Source organism: Carlito syrichta, unplaced genomic scaffold, assembly GCF_000164805.1.
Source record: "Carlito syrichta isolate Samal-C Ts95f unplaced genomic scaffold, Tarsius_syrichta-2.0.1 Scaffold305641, whole genome shotgun sequence".
NCBI lineage: Eukaryota > Metazoa > Chordata > Mammalia > Primates > Tarsiidae > Carlito > Carlito syrichta.
Genome location: NW_007249737.1, coordinates 510420 through 529135, shown reverse-complemented (window position 1 = coordinate 529135; position 18716 = coordinate 510420). Strand labels below are relative to the sequence as shown.

General features: G+C 44.9%; 1 protein-coding gene across 1 annotated transcript in view; it reads right to left on the bottom strand.

Moving 5' to 3' along the window:
- XXYLT1 (xyloside xylosyltransferase 1) overlaps positions 1–18716 on the bottom strand; it is a 189446-nt gene that overhangs the window by 77348 nt on the left and 93382 nt on the right. Inside the window, exon 3 of the mRNA XM_008061926.2 lies at positions 2425–2557. Coding sequence (XP_008060117.1) covers positions 2425–2557 — 133 coding nt within the window. The remainder of the gene's footprint in view (positions 1–2424; positions 2558–18716) is intronic.

Here is an 18716-nt window from a genome sequence, read left to right as displayed (position 1 = left end):
CAATCTCCCCACCCCAGGCCCCCTGCCAGCCAGGTGAGAACTCCAAAGCAGCAGACAATGGATCTGCCAGGTCACTGGAGCCTCCAGGTTTCTGTGAAAGAAGGCAAAAACCACGGTCAATTCCTTGCCCACCAGCCAGCAGCAAGCCATTCCTGGCCCCAGCACGAAACTGCAGATATTAAAAGGCAATTCCCCAGAGCCAGCAGGGCGCACTGCTGTGCAGGGCAGGCGTGTGTAGACTTCATTACTAAAGGTCTTTAGAAACATTTCAGTTGGGGGGACACTGGGGGAGGGAGCAAATAAAGGAATATGCATTCTTGTTGACTTTGGAGTGCCCAAGCCCTACAAACAGGATTCTTGAGACTCCACTAGCAGCAAAGGGCCCATTACTCTCATCTTACAAAATGGTAATTAAAGATGCTAAAGGTGAGAAAAACTCAATTGCATTTTGAATCTAAAATCTTTCAGAGACTTCTTTTGGGAAGTCCAGACAATTAAACTGATTTAAGTTGTACTGTTTATACAATACTAGATCTATAGAAAATATAAATTCTGGCCAGTAGTGTTTAAATTAAGTGTGATGAGGCTTCCAAGTTTCCACTTACATTACGAGAAAAGATTCCATCTCAGGGCTTGAAGGCATCAGTGCTCTAACAGCATTTAATAATTAGTCCAGTCTAAACACCCCAGGGACACCTCCAGATCCCTAAGGAGCTCACCAACAGACAAGCAGCTTTTGGAGGGAGGAAGATAATGAGGGTCAGAAGAGCTGTGACCCCCTCAAGTCAGAGCTAGAGGAGGGAGGCCTTGGACCTCACCTGCTTCCCTTCTCAGGTGGGGGAAATCAAGGCCCCAAGCCCAGTGGCAAAGCTGGGACGAGCACCTAGGGCTTGGGACTTTCTGTTTAAGGCTCCTTCCATCACTACCCTTCATCAGATAAAGGACCCCAGCATAACAGATCTCTTGTATGACGGTGAGGGAAGGAGGCAGGGAATCTGCTGCAGTCAGGATGGCAGGTGTGTGCCCAAACCCTCTCCCCTTGACCCCCCATGGCAGAGGAAGAGGCCTGCACAGGGACTCTGGGCAATGTGTGAGAGGATTATGTAAGGGACAACAGTCCACAAGGCCCAAGGAGTTATCAGCTCATTCAGAGGCCTTGCAGGAATTTCCTGTTATGTGAGCTGGGTCATGCAAATAGCCACAGCCAAGCTGAGGCTGTCTCTTTTTCCTCTTCTTCACAGGGAAAATGAACACTCTCGAGTCATTCGTTGCCTGTGCCCTGCAGCTCTCCAAGGACTGGGCCTCGCTCCAAGACTGTCCTCAGGGAGCCAGCATTAGGGTCTGCACTGAGAACAAAGAGTGGGCATGCCCATGGGGCAGCGAAATCCCAGCTCCTTCAGAGAAAACTTGGGCAGCTTGGGCTCTGGGTAAGCTATCGCTCTGCCCACTAGAGGAGGAGTCAGCAACGCAGAACTCTCTGGACCCAGAGCTATGGGCCTAGTTTTAACAAAAATCTGCTTCTGCTGTTCCTTTCTTTGTTTTATCTTTCTTAGTTGTAATACATATAGTACCCATACAAACACATGCATAACCAATGGAGATGAATGGAAAAATAAAGTCTTGTAGCTCTCCATGGGCAACCCCCCATGCCTCTTACCCCCACATGCTGGCACTGGAGATCACCATCTCCTTGGTTTTCCTGATAATTTTTAGCACTGGGTCTGCATCCCTCAAGAGTACAGTTTCGTTTTGCCTGGCATTGCACGTAGCTACTATTTGCTCATTTTTACTGCAGTACAGTACTCAACTACAGGGAGACATTTTATTTATTCTGCTGAATAGTACAATTAAGTTGTTTTCAGTTTTTGGCTACCACAAATAATACTGCAGGGAAAATTCTGGAACATGTCTCCTGGTTCTCAGGTGCTGGAGTTTCTCCACGGTACATACTTGACAACACAGCATAATGTAGAATGTACCTCTTCACCTAGACTACATGATGCCAACCTGAGTTCCAAAGCTGTGCTGCCTTCCCTCCTTACAAAACCATCAATCCACCTGCTCTGCATATAGAATATAGGTCACTGGTGACTCAGAGGCCAAGAAAGCCCCATTGATCACTAGGATGGAAGTTAAATCCTGATATTTCCTCTGTACAACAAAGTCCAAGATTTTAAAGTTCTGAGCTTAACCAGAACCAACAACCAAAACAACTGGGCTTTCCAGAAGAAAAATGTCACAAACTCCCCCAAAATAAAGAGGCAGTACCTAAGACTTGGGAGTGGACCTTCTTACCCATACTGGCAACTATAAGCAGTGAGTACCGATGTGCTCTCAAGACACTAAGTGCAAAAAGATTGCACACTTATAGAAAAAGTGAAGGCCCGAGGGGTCATGGAGGTAGCCCCTACTGCCACGACATACCTGTACACGGGCTGCATTTCTCGGGCTATGCCGATGATGGCACCTGGTAGGAAATTGTCAAACTCCTCAAACAACTCCCGGATGTTGGTCTTATACTTTAGGTCCAGGTCCAGCTGAATGATCCGCAGGATCTCTGGAGGAAAGAAAAAGACAACAATAAGATACAAACACAATCCTGTGAGGCTTGGCCATTGACAGAAAATGAAGTGGAGGGTACAGAAAAATTCACTGGATGAATTTTGTTGTCACTAAATGATGAATCGTTACCACTGGAAACAAAAGCCTTTCATTTGCCACCAACCCCTTCCGCTCTAAAAATCATCACAAATAGCTACCCCATATCTTCACTTCCAACGGCAGACACATTAATTTTGTTTAAAACCAGGTGACCATATGCTCCAATTTAGGCCCGCTGTCCTGATGTGATTGCTAATAGTGCACCATTTTACTCCCAGAAGTATCTAATGTGGACAATACATTATAGGGACACGCTACATAAAACTCAAGGTATCCAGGTGTCTCCTCTCTGGAGCACAGGTGGCAAATAACCCCAAAAGAAAGATGTAAAAAAACAATATGGTCTTAGACCCTTATCAGTATGTTCTATAAACCCAGATATGTGTTGGGTGAAGATGCTGACCCAGAGAGAAACAGCTGAAAAACGCAGATGCTGTCACGTTTTTAATCCACTGAAAGACACAGTGAGTCTCACAATTACCTGGCATTTAGGAGCTGGTGGCTTCTAGTGCCTCCAGATGACTCCAGGGTCGAAGAGGAGGAGGGAGACATTGGCTAAGGTCATTCCTTCTTGCTTCACCCAGAACAGCCTGGCTGAGATTCTGCAATGTGGGTGCCTGGAGGGGTCAGACCCCAGGCTGACTGGGGCCCTGTCCTTGAGGAGAGACATGGGTGACTCAAAGGGAGGAGCTGGTGCTGAAGCATGAAGTGGAAAAGCAGCTGTGGGAGCTCCATAAAGGGGGTGCCCGGGATTCAATGATGTAGTAGAGCAAGCAAGCACTTGGTGCCAAGGGACCCTGGCCTGGGAATCAGAACACATGAGTTCAGTTTTCAGGTTTGCTGCTGCTGAACTCCGTGACCCTAGGAAAGTTATTTCACTTCTCTGAATCTGTTGTTTCATTTGTTAAAATGGGAATGATATCCATGACTTGTGCCTTGAGAGGCTGTGAGGATGAGAAGACGAGATAATGTGTGAGAAATGTATTATAGGATATAGAGTCCTACAGGAATCCAGGCTCTGGAGAATAGGAAATTCACTAAGACCTGAAGCAGTCAGAGAAGACTTCATGGAGGAGGGCGTTTGGGGCTAGGCCCTGAAGTGTGGGCATGTATGGAGGGGTGAAGTAATGCCCATGACCACTCTAGGACATCAGGACTCACCCCTTCACTCTTTATTCATCTTTTCTTCCCTGTCCGCCTGCCCACCCACCCACAGGGCTTTCTGAGGGAAGGAAGCCCTCTGAGGACAGGGACCACATCTTTGGCATCTTGGCCTCTATCAGCTCATAGTGCAGGATTTGGCATTCAGTAAACACTCAGGAATGTTTGTGAAATTCAGTAGCTATTCTCTAGATTCGTTTATGAAGAAATCACAGCTCATGAGTCAAGAAAAACTGATTCATTTGTTTCTTCTATTTTTCTTGGTGACGCAGAAACAATACATTAGTTGACATTCTACATGGCTTTTCTAGAAAAAAAAAAAAAAGTCACAGTAGATGAGAATCCAACCACTCAGGCCAGAGGACACTGAGAGGGCACCAGAGCAAGGCTTCTCAAGCATTCATGGGAAGAGGGTTCAGGAAAGTGGGTCTGCTGCCTTCATGCTGGTACCCGACGTGCGTAGAGTAAAATGATTGCTTTCCTTCCTGCACCTAAAAGCAGCAATAACAATATCAAAGGCTGGGCACAGTGGCTCACACCTGTTATCCCAACACTTTGGGAGGCCGAGGTGGGAGGACTGCTTGAGCCCAGGAGCTCGAGACCCAGCCTGAACTAGGGAGGCTGAGGTGTGAGGATCACCTGAGCCCATGAGGTCAATGCTGCTGTGTGTCATGATCATGCCACTGCACTCCAGCCTGGATGACAGAGTTAGACACTGACTCAAAAAAAAAAAAAAAAAAATCCAAAGACCCAGAAATCAGGAAAATTGATAACCTGGGGGTCTGGATGTCAAGATTCCCTCATGGTGAGTTTACTGGTCTCCTGGAAACCTGCCCTAAACCGAGGGGTAAAAAATAGAGACAGGCCATAGGGCAGGTCCTCAGAACACTTGCTGCTCTCAGAGGCAGTCTTGAGGAACAGAGGGCAAGAACCAGATGGTGACCTCAGGGACGGACACTGTGTCCCAGGAAAGAATATCCAAGAATGAAACCTGTAGCCATTAAGAAGTCATAATGGGTCATCAAGGGTCAGGCACACACACCCCTCTGGCCATTTCTCTCCTTCCTTCTCATCCATCTCCTGCACCCCAAGGTCACGTTGATAGTCTCAGGCAGCTCTTCTGCAAGGAAGAGCCTCGATGAGACAGAGACAGGAGGTGGCCACCATCCCCAGCAGAGAAGCCGCATCATCTCAGGTTCTGCTGATAAGGAGGGTGGAGGCCAAGAGTGAGTGCATGGTAGTGGTTTTTGTGGTACTGACAGGACTGTGAAAGGAGGGGAGACCTCATCTTCATGGCCCCAGGGAGCATTTCCAATAACATCAACGATGGCCACATAGAAGCATCCTTTTCCTGAGTGGTTTTTAGGTGTCCAGCATTGCACAGCAATAGCTTATTTTTCATCACTGCCCAATATGTTAAGCAGAGTGATTCCTATTTTTAGATGAAGAAACAGAGGCTTAGAAAGGTCAAAAACAACAGCCCAAGATCACACAACAAGTGAGTATTGGAGCTGGGTTCCCTTTCTTCCCCCAGAGAGCTCAGGGAGAAAGATTTAGCTCTGCAGTTACCCACACCAGGGCCCCAGGAACATGCAGAAGAGCCAAAGACCTTGAGAAACAGTTCTGGAGCAAAACAACAAGCTGGCCAAATGTGGAATTTAAGGGAGGGAAATTTAAGGAACATATGATGATTCCACTAAGATTAAAGAAACTCCTGACAGCAGAGAGGCCACTCATTTAGTCAGTCCATCAATCATCATTCTTCATCAAAAGCCTACCAGCCACTACATGTACTCTTTGGTCTTTCAAGGTCATCTAAACCCTATTGATTCCACAAGGAGTTGCCTGAACACCTAGACAGGCCTTGCAGAAGTCGTGGGGTCCTGCCCTATGCTCCCCACATGGCCGCCTGCCTACCTCTCGCCACTGCTACTTGCATGCCCATCTCACCACCCTTCTAGAGGAAGCTCCTTGAGAATGGAGATGTGCTGGGCAGGCAGAGCTCAGGGACATCAGATGCTTCCAGATGAAACCCGTCTCCTTCATTTTGGCAGAACTCTAGTCCTATCTTAACATACGCCTCAATAAGCCTGAGCGCTTTCCCTGCCCTTTAAGGACTGGCTGAGAATAAACCCAGAAAGGTCATACATAACCCTAAGACACAGGAATTTGACATGCTTTCATATTATTTACAATTCCTTGCTCCTACAGCACCCTTGGGGAACCCTCGTTCCTAAGCACCCTGCTTAAAGTTGTTAACAGTTTCTTCAGGAGGGGCCTCACCAACCAAGGTAACTAACTAGGAAGAAAAAAGGCAGCAACTCTAGCACAAAGTGACCCCTTCACACCTATAAAAAACAACTGAGGTGGGAGGATACCCCTTTATATTCAGGGAGGTCAAAAGCCCCCTACACAGCCTACACTGGGATGCAGGCACCTGTCTAGAAAGTTATCGTTTTGTATAATTATGAAATAAGATGCCAAGTTGTAAATGTCACTGTTGAAGACAAAGATGATTACAAGGAATGATGAAATTCATTAAGATGAGATTTTTTATTTTTATTTTATTTTTAGTTGGAGTCTGTCTTCCAGGGTGAAGTGCAGTGGCACAATCATGGCTTACCACAGCCTCAACCTCCTGGGCTCAGAAGATCCTTCCACCTCAGTCTCCCAAGTAGCTGGCACTACAGATGGGTGCCACCATGCCTGGCTATTTTTTTAATTTTTTGTAGAGACAAGGTGTTACTATCTATGTTGCCCAGTCTGGTCTCGTACTATTGGGTTCAAGCAATTCTCCCGCCTGCCTCAGCATCCCAAAGTGCTGGGATTATAGGCATGAGCCACAGCGCTTGGCCAGATGAGATTTTTTAAAAAGGGACCTGTTGACTCAGCCTGTAATCCCATGCCTTTGGGAGGCTGAGTTGAGTGGATTGCCAGAGCCTGCGGGTTCGAGACCCACCTGGGCAAGCAAGGCCTCATCTCCACAATAAATCAAAAATCAGCCGGGTGTGGTAGCGCATGCCTGTAGTTCCAGCTACTCGGAAGGCTGAGGCGGAAGGATCGCCGGAGCCCAGCAAGTCGAGGCTGCGGTGGCCGGGAGCGGTCACTGCACTCCAGTCTGGGCAACAGAGTGAGACTCCAACTCAAAAAAAAAAAAAAAAAAAAAAGGGACCTGTTCCTCTGGCCTCTGGTCCTTGATGTGGTCGTCTCTCTGTAGGAACTACATTGGGGAGAGGGGGGCTATACATAATGCTGAAAGTGTGCTGAGAACAAAATGAGATTGATGTATGGAAGGGACACCACAGTGATGGCCCGGAGGAGATGTTGGTTGGAAGACATCTAAAATGACAGCAGTAGGACCACTAAAATTTAAGATGAGTGAGATAATTACCCCCAAAGTAAGGAGGAGACAAAATCTATATAGCAGGGGAAAGCATGTCTGAGAAAAAGGACTAGACATCTACGAGATTCCAAAGAATGGCCCGCATCCAAGGCTGGTTGAATGTGCACCATGTCCAAATCCCGAGGACAACAACAAAGGGATGGAGGATAAAATAATCTAGGATGATAGATGTGGGGAAAAAAAGCCTGGGTAATAACTGAGGCCACTTACCTTAGGAAAAGCAAGGACCAAAGAAGAAGAGGGACTTGTCAGGGGTCACATTCAAGTTGAGTAGCAAAGCTCGTCCCAAAACCCAGGTGTTCTGACTCCCTAGCTAATGCTTTTGTGTTTATCAGCTCCCACTCACTCTCAACATGGGCCATAAGCTTCTAGAGAGCAGAAAATATTGCATGATGGCCCAATGATTGTGCACAGGACTGTCCGAGCACCCACACAATGCATTCATGGAGTATCTGCATATCATCCCATGAAGATGTAAACCCAAAGAAGAGTAAGTAATAGCAAAGAAAACGAGTAAGAGACCTCCATGATCCATGCACCTTACAGCCAGTTTTCAAGAAAGACAACATAACTCTCTGTATTCTCACACTGACATCAGGCAGGGATGTGAAAGATCAAACAGTTACATTCCCCTGAGAACACAGCTTGAACTGTTTTCACCTAAAAGACAGGAGTCAGCCTTAACACTCAGGACCCAGGACCACCATGGAAACACAGGCTTGGTGCTTGGTGTGAGACCCACAGCAGCCAGCGGGAAAGCACTCACTGTCCACCCCAACTCCCAGCCCTCCTGTGCAAGTCAGACCCAACGGTTCCTGGACAAGTGTTTGCTGCTGCATCTCATAAATTAAACCTTCCAGTCAGCCCCTCAAACTCTCAAATCTCCTTATGTATTTGTTTAAGTCACAAAAATAAGAAGTATCGAAGTGCATCCATTTCACTTTCTCAGGTGGGGGGGAGCTTTCCTGTGTGTTAGAAAAGTCCTGTGTTGGCACCTGGTGTCTGCAGAACACACTTGTGCTGAGTCTTCTCCTTGGATAAGCTCAACTGCCTGATGGTGGCTGACCTGACCTCCTGGTGGATGACAGAACCTAGAACAGCTTCCAGAATTCCCACCTCATGGGTCAGCAGCTAAAGCTTTAAACTGTGCCTCTCAAAGGAGACAACAACTTGGTAAGATATCAGCAGGTGGCCTGAACTATTTCAGAAATGGAAGAATTGCTGCCTCCAAGGTACAGAAGGTGGTTCAGGTGTTCTGGCGGAGACCCCCAATCACAGGACTGACAAGACAGGAAACAACAAAGTATGTCAACACTAAAGACGCTATAAAAGACACTAAGGTTATCCAGGTAGGCTTTTTGGCTTGAGACATATTTCCACTTGAACTTCAACTCCAGGGGTTAGAGTCAAAAATGTAGTTCCATCTTCACAAGGGATCACATCTGCTCATCTTCATCCTCTCATGCTCCAGTTTTGGGCTAAAGAAATGGTGCCAGGCAACCCCCTCAGGTGCCCTCCCACTCAGAATTTTTCTATCCTCTCAATAAATCCTGCTTTCTCAAAAAAAAAAAAAAGAAAGAAAAGAAACGGTGTCACTTGGCTCTAACACGTTGTAAAATGAAGGACAAGATCAAAAGGAAGAGCTAAAGATGGCTGCTTTCAAGACCTCCAAGACCCCATTACCATCATGGCCGCTCTGACCCTGGCAGCATTTCTCAAGCTCCTGACTGTCCAGGGGATTGTTTTCAGTGTGAGAACACCTATACCTGCTACCAGGATCTGAGGCCTGGCTGGCGGCTGATACCTCTGCATGACTGCACCGCAGAAGGCCACATTCATGGCCTTAGTCTCAGCTGGGAGATTCCCAAATCAACATTCCCCTGCAGAAACAGGCTTGGGACAACTCAACTCATCATCGGCTTCCAATTAAACCAGCCACAAGCATGTCATCTGACCATGGGTGGAATTACAATCCAGAATGAGAAATGAGTAATTAATGGTACCCAAAAACAAACAAATGGGAAAAAAAAAAATCCCAGAATCAAAAAAAAAAAAAAGAGCCTCTTTTCTACTCCCCTCCCTTTGCCTATCCCCAGAAACAATTCCTGGCAGACATATCTTCTCTCACACACACACACACACACACACACACACGACATGCAACAAAATAGATCAAGAAATGATGACGAGAAAAGACAAGCTTAGGTAAAAATGATGACGAGAAAAGACAAGCTTAGGTAAACAGGGAGCCCACGGTCCTGGGAAACAAAACAGGCTTTCTGGGAGGGGCAAGTTAACCATGCAAGCGCCTTCTCTCTCTCTCTGTTTTGAAATAGCTTCAGAGCCTCCCAGAGATAAATATTTATAATACATCAGAGGCTTTCACTGCAGCACACCAGCCCAAGTTTTCCACTCACCGAAAGAGGGCCTGGGAGAAGGGGAAATTACAACAACTCTAAGCTATGTGACTCCAGCGTCATGGGGCTGAGGACCGGGAAGCAGCTGCCTGGAAAGGGGGTGAATTTTCTCATTGTCCACTTTGAAATATTGCAGCAATCTGCCACCTGCCTTATCATACTCTGGCGCTTCTTAATTGCTGCTCAGCTGCACCTCTGGCCAGTAGGAGTCAAAGGGCAACTGAAAGGGGTGGAGACTTCCCCTAACAATAAGAGGTTTAAGACCCAGAGGAGCTGTTTTGCAGCCCACTGGACAGGCCCCTGTGCCATGCCAGCCACACCAGACTGGTTTCTCCTGTTAGAAGGTCTGAGCGTGTCATGGAGGGCCCGCCATTGCGATGAGCAGACCCAGGTGGTATCCTCGAAGGGACCCATGGTTGGAACTGGCAGTGGTAGTTCTCATATCCATAGAAAGTTGGGTGGCTTCCCAACTGGGAAGGAGTGCCCTTCTCCATTCCCTAGGTAGCGTGAGGCCTGGCTGTGGGCAGCTGGCTAACTGTGGGAGTAGGGGCCATGAAAGAGCAGAGCGGAACACACCCAGGGTCTCAGGCTGCAGGCACGTTTTCCTGGGCTCTCCAGCCTGACCAGACAAATGTTCCCCTTTTAGGAGCAGGGAGAGGACGTCGGTGGGCTAGGCACATGCACAGGGCTTTACATTTACTGACTCAGCTGATGTACCTCCATGATGTTTCCTTGAGGTGGGGATTAGTATCTCCCATTTTCAAATGAGGCAGCTGGTGCTCAGAGAGTTTTGGCAATTTGTCTAAGACTACTCAGCAAGAAAGCATCGGAGTTGAGAGTAAACGAAGATTTGCCTCACTCGATTGTTTGATCCATCACACACAAATTTCTAAGAAAAGCCTTCAGATACTCTGAAGTCCCTTCTAAAATCCCATTATCTTTAAAAACAAGAAATGCTTCCATATCAAGGGTGAAAATAGATACTCTGGGTCATCTCTGTGCCATGGCTGGTACTTTCATGGACAGAGAAGGGTTTCCCACTTCCCACAACCACCTCCCTCAAGACCCTCATCCCCAAGGAGCATGCAGGTTATAGAGATTCCCTCTCACTGAGCAGAGACCGGTGGAGAAACTTCTGGAAGAAAATGTTTAAAGCCAGAGAAAGTGAAAGCAAGTTTCTAGTGACAACAGCCAACACATATAAATACATTATACTCACTGAATCATCTAAATGCTCTGAGATTAGTGTTATTATTTCTATTTGACAAATGGGGAAACCAAGAAGTTAAGTATTTTCATCAAGATCATGCAGGTGGTAAGTAGTGGGGCTGGAAATCCCATGTCTGTCGGGCTCTAAAGTCTGTGGCCTGCTTTTCCTTGCCATGCTGGACAGATGGCCAGTCTTCTTTGCCATGCTGGACAGACAGCTGGGTCCAGCAGGCTCCGCTCAGACAGGAAGTCCCTGACTCTCACCCGTGCTAATCTATGTTTTCCACATTAGCAGCCTGCCTCCACCTCGGAGGGAGGAGGGGGAGAGAAAGGAAATGGAGTTCCTAAGAGTGATTTATACAACCTGTTAGCAGCTCCGGTAAAAGGTTTTGGTGCCGGGAGGTTGAAATTAATGACCATGGTTAGTTTTATATATTCACTATACAACAAACTCTTTCTTCTCGTGCTCCTCACCCCTTCTCAAAATAAAGCACGAAACCGGAGGGTTAGCTACAGCCCAGTCAGAACATTGTTTATAACTCCCAGCTCTTGTGCTGTGGACAAAACAAATTATCAAGCAAAGACTCAGTTTTCCACTTCGGCAATAGTGTAACATGAATCTCCTTCCTCATCCTTAGCACCTTCTGTGAGGAGGTATAAATCATATCCTTCAGGATAGGACAGAATTTATTTTGAACTTGGCTGAAAAACTTTCAGGACTTATATAAGACAGCACATATAACACCCAGGGTAAATTTTCCTCTCACTTCAATTGCCAATATGAAATTATAGCTCATGCACTTATTTATGAAGTTCAATGTACAGAGAAATGGGACTTCAGATCTGAAAATCTTCCATTTCTGTAGGATAGATATCCATGGTACCTGTTGGTTTTCCCATAGTTTCTCTCTAGTACCTGCTGTGGACTTTTTTGCTCTCCAAAAGCTTAAATTATCTTTCCTAACTGAGGCAGAACCATGTTTGACTGTTCACAACAGACTAATGCCTGGTCTTTCCTCACCAACAGGCTTTCTTCATAGACCCCAGGGGTGGAAGCTGGAGAAAACAATCCTCTTTGGACATAGATATCCATGGTACCTGTTGGTTTTCCCATAGTTTCTCTCTAGTACCTGCTGTGGACTTTTTTGCTCTCCAAAAGCTTAAATTATCTTTCCTAACTGAGGCAGAACCATGTTTGACTGTTCACAACAGACTAATGCCTGGTCTTTCCTCACCAACAGGCTTTCTTCATAGACCCCAGGGGTGGAAGCTGGAGAAAACAATCCTCTTTGGACAGAATTAATGGGTTGTTTTCTGAAAATAAAGACACAATTTCCACTGGTTGCCCCAACCACCACAGTGCCACTTTCCAAGTTCCTCATACTGAGGTACTTTGTTGAAATTACGATGGACGTTCTCTCCTTCTTGACTGGCATTTGTGTCCACATGACATTATGGATCCAAGGTAAAATCAGGAAAACTAACAAAGATTTCAGCCTGCCGCCTGCAGCTCCTCATCCCCACACTGCACCTGACACGTGCCCCTGCCCCTGAGTCCAGCACCATGTCAGGGCCTATCCATTATAGCCCTGACCCTTCTGTTTACTCAGATGACAATGACAGAACTAATTTCTTATATTCTTATGGCATGTCACATGTTCAAAGTGCATCCCCAACTCAAAAAACTCTTCCCCGTGCTGTAGCTCACTTAATCCTTACAGCAACCCGGGGGCATCCATGTGGAGCGGATTCACTGCATGTGACAGAGTACCTCAAGTGAAAATGGTCTGAACACACACAAGACCACAGCAAGGTCATTCGTGGATGGTATGGTTGCTCCGTGAGGTTATAGAGGGTTCAGTCTTCTTCTGTCTTTCCACTCTGCTGTCCTAAATCTGGTTTCTATCTTTGAGGTACCTCATGGTGTAAGACAGCTACTGGGGCTCCAACCAGCTTGGCTGTCTTCTAGACAACAGAAAGGAGGAAGGATGGACACCCTTGCCATGCTCCCTGCAACAAGGCTGATCCTCTAAGTATCCTTCTGGAAGTCCTCAACATTTCTTCTTATATCTCACCAGACAAAATTTAGTCATATGGCCACACCTGACTAGAAGGGAAGCTGTGAAATGCATACTTTGATGGGCATAATACTGCCCCTCATGAATGGCATTCAGCTATACATTTTTTTTAAAAGAGAAAGAATGGATATGGAGCAGCAACCAGCATTACTTCCACAGAAGCATTAATTATAACTACTTTACAGATAAAGAAATTGATGTCCAAAGAGATTAGGTGTTGCTAAGATCACACAGCCAACAATGGCAAAATGGAACTAAGTCTACAGCATCTGACCCATGCCCAGATCCTATTTCCTTGTTCACAGATGCCGCTTGCTGCAATGGAGCCTCTGGTGTGTTTCTGCCTGGATTCTTGTTCACGCACCCGCCAGACCTTTCTTTTAGACCTCAACTGTCCCTAGTTGGTCCACCAATGAGGTATTCATGGCTACCAGTCCCCAGGCTGCCATCCTAAAGGATATCTGTCCTTATCCCCTGCCTCATACTTTGTATCCTGCCCTGCTCCCTGTCTCTTGTGACCCACGATATCTCCTGGAATCCATTAGCAGGGAGGACCAAGCCAGAGATGGTCAGATCCCAGCAAGTTGCAGACCTTCAGAGTAGGATCACAACCCCAAAACTGTTTCTATTGTGCCCCCAAAACTGTTTCTATTGTGCCCAGGAAGTTCTATGAGCAGGATGCCACACTTTGGGACACCCGTACTGTTAGGGTCACACTCCCAGCAGGGCCTCCAGAATGTTAGGTCAGGCCTGCAGAGGGTGTGGGTGTCTGGTGTGAGATCCAGTGCCGCATGAACGATGCAAAGAATTGCAGAGAAGCTAGACTAGAAAATACAGCTTATTTAGAAAGTAAATTTGAGAGAGAGAGAGAGAGAGAATGAGAGAGAGAGAGGGAGAGAGAAACATGGCCTGGCCATAGTTCAAAGAGCACATGGCCACACCACAGCTTAGTAAGGCAATGGCACGGATGACCTGACAATTGCAACTGGTTGCTCATGGTTGAGTTCTTTAAACACTTTCCTTTGATGGGGGAAGGTCGTTAAGGTGGTTGGGTGATGGTCTTCTCCATGTCATCAGGAAGGGGCAGGTAAGTAAGTGTGGGTAATATGTTAGGTGACGGACAGCAGACAGATGGGTGGGTTAGTCACGTGATTGCTGCCATGTTGGGGTCTGTCTGATTAGGTTACCTTGGGTCTTATGGGTGGAGGCAAATATTTAAAATAGAAAAGCTAATTAGTATAAAACAAGCTGGGGGAGGCGTTGTAAAACAATTATCAACAGCTACCTCTGAGAAACCATCCTTGGTTCTGTCCTTGGCTAGTGACTAGAAGGTAAGTTAAGTGAACTGCTAGAAAAAAACATGAAATTTAGGCAATGTTAAAATGGCTGCTCATTGGGTATATTAAATCCATGTTATGTTTTTTTCACACACAAAGATGGCTGACATTACTAAAATTGTTCCTGATGGCAAACTTCTTGTGTGGCCGCCATCTTGTTCCATTCTGACATTGAAAAAACATGTCATGCACACTGCCCAGTTGTGTGCTGGACATGGGTGTTTATCTGTGGTCCCTGACTACAGCTACTAAGCAAGCACAGACAGTTTTACTTTCAAGGTTCTGTAACCTTGGTTCCTTCTTTGACATCTCCAATGCGAAGGTTTCTGTATTTCAGCAGTAGTTCTCCATGGTGTGAAAATGAATCTGATGCTCTTTCCTGGGATGAACAGCCTGAGCTCCTCTCACCCACAGACTCATCCTTCTTCCAATGGGCCCCTGCTGCCCCCACCACACTCAGGCTCAAGGCTGCAAGATTTCCTCAGCCTACTCCAGCTGAGCATAGCAGAAGCTCCTACAACCAAGAGCGTGGCATGGACTATTGAGACTCTCATACAGGAAGGGTAAATAGGGTCAGGCAGAGGAAAGCCAGCTCCTCACTACAGGGAAGAAGTCTACTCCCAGCACAGACCCTGATTTCTTTCTGGGACCACAGAGGGGTTAGGAAAAAGTGACTCCATGTCAGCCCTTGTGCTCAGAAAACCACATCACAGCACATTTCAAGGAGAAAAACCAGCTGTCTGCTCTGTGAACCCAGAAATACCTCTCTGAGGAAAGATCACAAGTTAACAGCCTAATAAATCACTAAGAGAGTTGGAAAGAAAAGATCACCAAAACCCTAACTTCAGCAGAAGAATCCAGATCACCAAAGTAAAAAGCCCAAATAAAGAACATAGAAGACAAAAAATATCATAGAAAAAAAATCAACAGAAAAAAAAGCTGGTTCTTTGAAAGGATAAACAAGATTGATGGACCCCCTAGCCAGACTGACCAAGAAAAAGCCCAAATAAACACAATCAGAAATGCAAAAGATTAAATCAAATGGACCCTGAAGAAATACAAAAAATTATCAGAGATGATTATGCACACCTGTATGGAAACAAACTCGAAGACTTAAATGAAATGGAGCACTTTCTGACATCACACAACCACCCAAGGACGAAAAAAAAAGAAATTGAGACATTAAATAGATGAATAACAACTCAGAAAGTCGACTACATCATAAGAAAACTACACACCCCACACACAAAAGTACCGGACCAAACAATTTTCCAGTAGAGTTCTACAAAACATACAAGTAGGAGCTGATAACAATTCTATTAAATGTATTCCAGGCCAGGAATGGTGGCTCAAGCCTGTAATCCCAGCACTCTGGAAGTCTGAGGTGAGGGGATTGCCAGAGCCCACGGGTTTCAGAACAGCCTGGGCAACTTGGCGAGACCGCATCTCTACAATAAATCAAAAAATTAGCTGGGCGTGGTAGTGCACATCTGTAGTTCCAGCTACTTGAAGGCTGAGGTGGAAGGATTGCCTGAGCCCAATAGGTCGACTCTGGGGTGGCTGTGAGCGTGCCACTGCACTCTAGCCTGGGCGATGGAGTGAGATTCCAACGAAAAAAAGAAGGAAGGAAGGAAGAAAATTCCAAGCAATTGAGAAAGACAGAACTCTCCCCAAATAATTTTTTGAAGCTAACATCACACTGATACCCAAATTGGATGGAGATCCAACAAAGAAAGAGAGTTATAGGCCAATACCCCTGATGAACATAGATGCAAAAATACTCAACAAGATTCTAGCAAACTAGATCCAATAACACATCTCAAAACTCATCCACCATAACCAAGTATGCTTCATCCCTGGGATGCAGGACTGGTTCAACATCTGCAAGACCATAAATGCAATTAAATACATCAACGGATGTAAAAATAGGAATCACATGATTATATTATTAGATGCTGAAAAAGCTTCCGATAAAATCCAGCATCTCTTCTTGATAAAAACCCTTAAACACCTAGGCATGGAGAGAACATACCTCAAAATAGTAAAAGCCATCTACTATAAACCCACAGCCAACATATTGCTAAGTGGATAAAAACTGGAAACATTTCCCCTGAAAACCAGAACAAGACAAGGCTTTTTCTTTCACCCCACCTGTTCAACATAGTGTTGAAAGTCCTAGCTAGAGCAATCAGACAAGAGAAGGAAATTAGGGGTATCCAAGTGGGAAAAGAAGAAGTCAAGTTATCTCTCTTTGCTGATGATATGATTCTATAGCTTGAAAATCCAAAAGAATCTGTCAAAAACCTTCTTGCACTAATAAAGGACCTTGGCAAAGTCTCAGCGTACAAAATCAATGTGCAAAAGACAGTTGCATTCTTATACACCATCAGCACACAGGCAAAGAAGCAAATAAAAAGCACAATCCCATTTACAATAGCAACACCAACAAAAAACAAATAATTCGGCTTCTTCCTAACCAGAGAAGTGAAAGAACTTTACAATGAAAACTACAAAACACTACTCAAAGATATCAAAGATAATAAAAACAAATGGAAAAATATTCTATGCTCACGGATTGGAAGAATCAACATTGTTAAGATGTCCATCCTACCCAAGGTAAACTACAGATTTAACACAATACCCATTAAATTACCAGCATCATTCTTCTCAGACCTGAAAATGACAATACAGAAATTCATATGGAAATATAAACAACCACAAATAGCCAAAACAATCCTTAGCAAAAGAAATAAAGTAGGAGGTATCACACTACCAGACTTTAAACTTTACTATAAAGCCACAATAATCAAAACAGCCAGGTATTGATAAAAGAACAGGCATATAGACCAATGGAACAGGATAGAGATTCCAGAAGCAAATCCTCAATTTCTCAACCAACTCATCTTCAACAAAGCCTCCAACAACAATCAATGGGGAGAGGAGAACCTATTCGGTAAATGGTGCTGGGAAACTGGCTGACCATATGCAGAAGATTAAAACAAGACCTACCTATCACCACACATAAAAATCAACTCCAAATGGATCAAAAACCTAAATGTAAAATCTCAAACTTTAAGAACCTTAGAAAATGCAGGCCACACCCTTATGGAAATTGGGACTGGCAGCTGATTCCTGATCAAAACACCAAAGGTACATGCCATAAGAAGTAAGATTGACAAATGAGACCTCATCAAACTGAAAAACTTCTGCAAAGCCAAAGAAACCATCAAGAGAAACAGTCCATAGACTGGGAAAAAATATTTGCCAAATGTATATCTGACAAAGACTTAATATTTAGGATCTACAAGGAACTGAAACACACTAAAAAGAAAAAAACAAACAGTCCTATGAAAAAGTGGGCAAAAGATGTGAATAGTCACTTCTCAAAAGAAGACATATGAGCAGCCAACAGATATGTGAAAAAATGCTCAGCCTCACTAATCATCAAAGAAGTGCAAATTAAAACCACAGTGAGATACCACCTAACTCCAGTCAGGACATCATCAATAACTCAAAAAACAGCACATGCTGGAGAGGATGTGGGGGAGAAAGGAACACTTCTACACTGTTGGTGGGAATATAAACTAGTACAATCTCTGCAGAAAACAATGTGGTGATTCCTGAAAGATCTAAAAATTGACCTTCCATATGACCCAGCAAACCCCCTACTGGGAATATACCCAGAGGAATTCAAATCACTCTATGAAAAAGATACCTGCACATGCATGTTTATTGCAGCATTATTCACAATAGCATAAATGGAACCAACCGTGTTGCTCATCAAAACTGGACTGGATAAAAACAGTGTGGTACATACATGATAAAATATTACGCAGCCACAAAGAAGGAAAAAATTATGAACTTTGCAGCAACTTGGATGGACTTAGAGTCTACAATACTCAGTGATCTTTCATAGAAACAAAGAACTAACTACCACATGCTCTCACTCATAATCAGACCCTGAACAATTATCATAATACTGTAAGAAAGGGGTTGACAGTAGTGGCAAACTGCCAGGGCAGGGGGAGGGGCACACAATCAATAAGAGTACCTGATCTCAAACCAGAGGAAGTGAGGACCAAAGTGAAGCCAAACTTTACCTGTACAATGACCATTTGTATACCTAATCACGAATTGTACCCCACATCTTTAAAATAAAAAGAAAAAAGAAAAGACAAGAACATAAGAAATACCTCTCTGAGACGGCTACAAGAAGAACTACTTACCATTTGTAGCAGGAGAAAAAAATACAGCTTGAATCTTTTCAGAATACCTATTATCCTGTGATAATTTGCAAATTGACTTGCCAATGGTCAAAGGCTCTTCAGGTTTCCTGATTCCTGAGTCATGGTTCTTGACAAATGTCCTATTATTAATTCTTATACTACATTTTTATTTATTTTTATTTTTTTTTGAGTTGGAGTCTCACTCTGTCACCCAGACTGGAGTG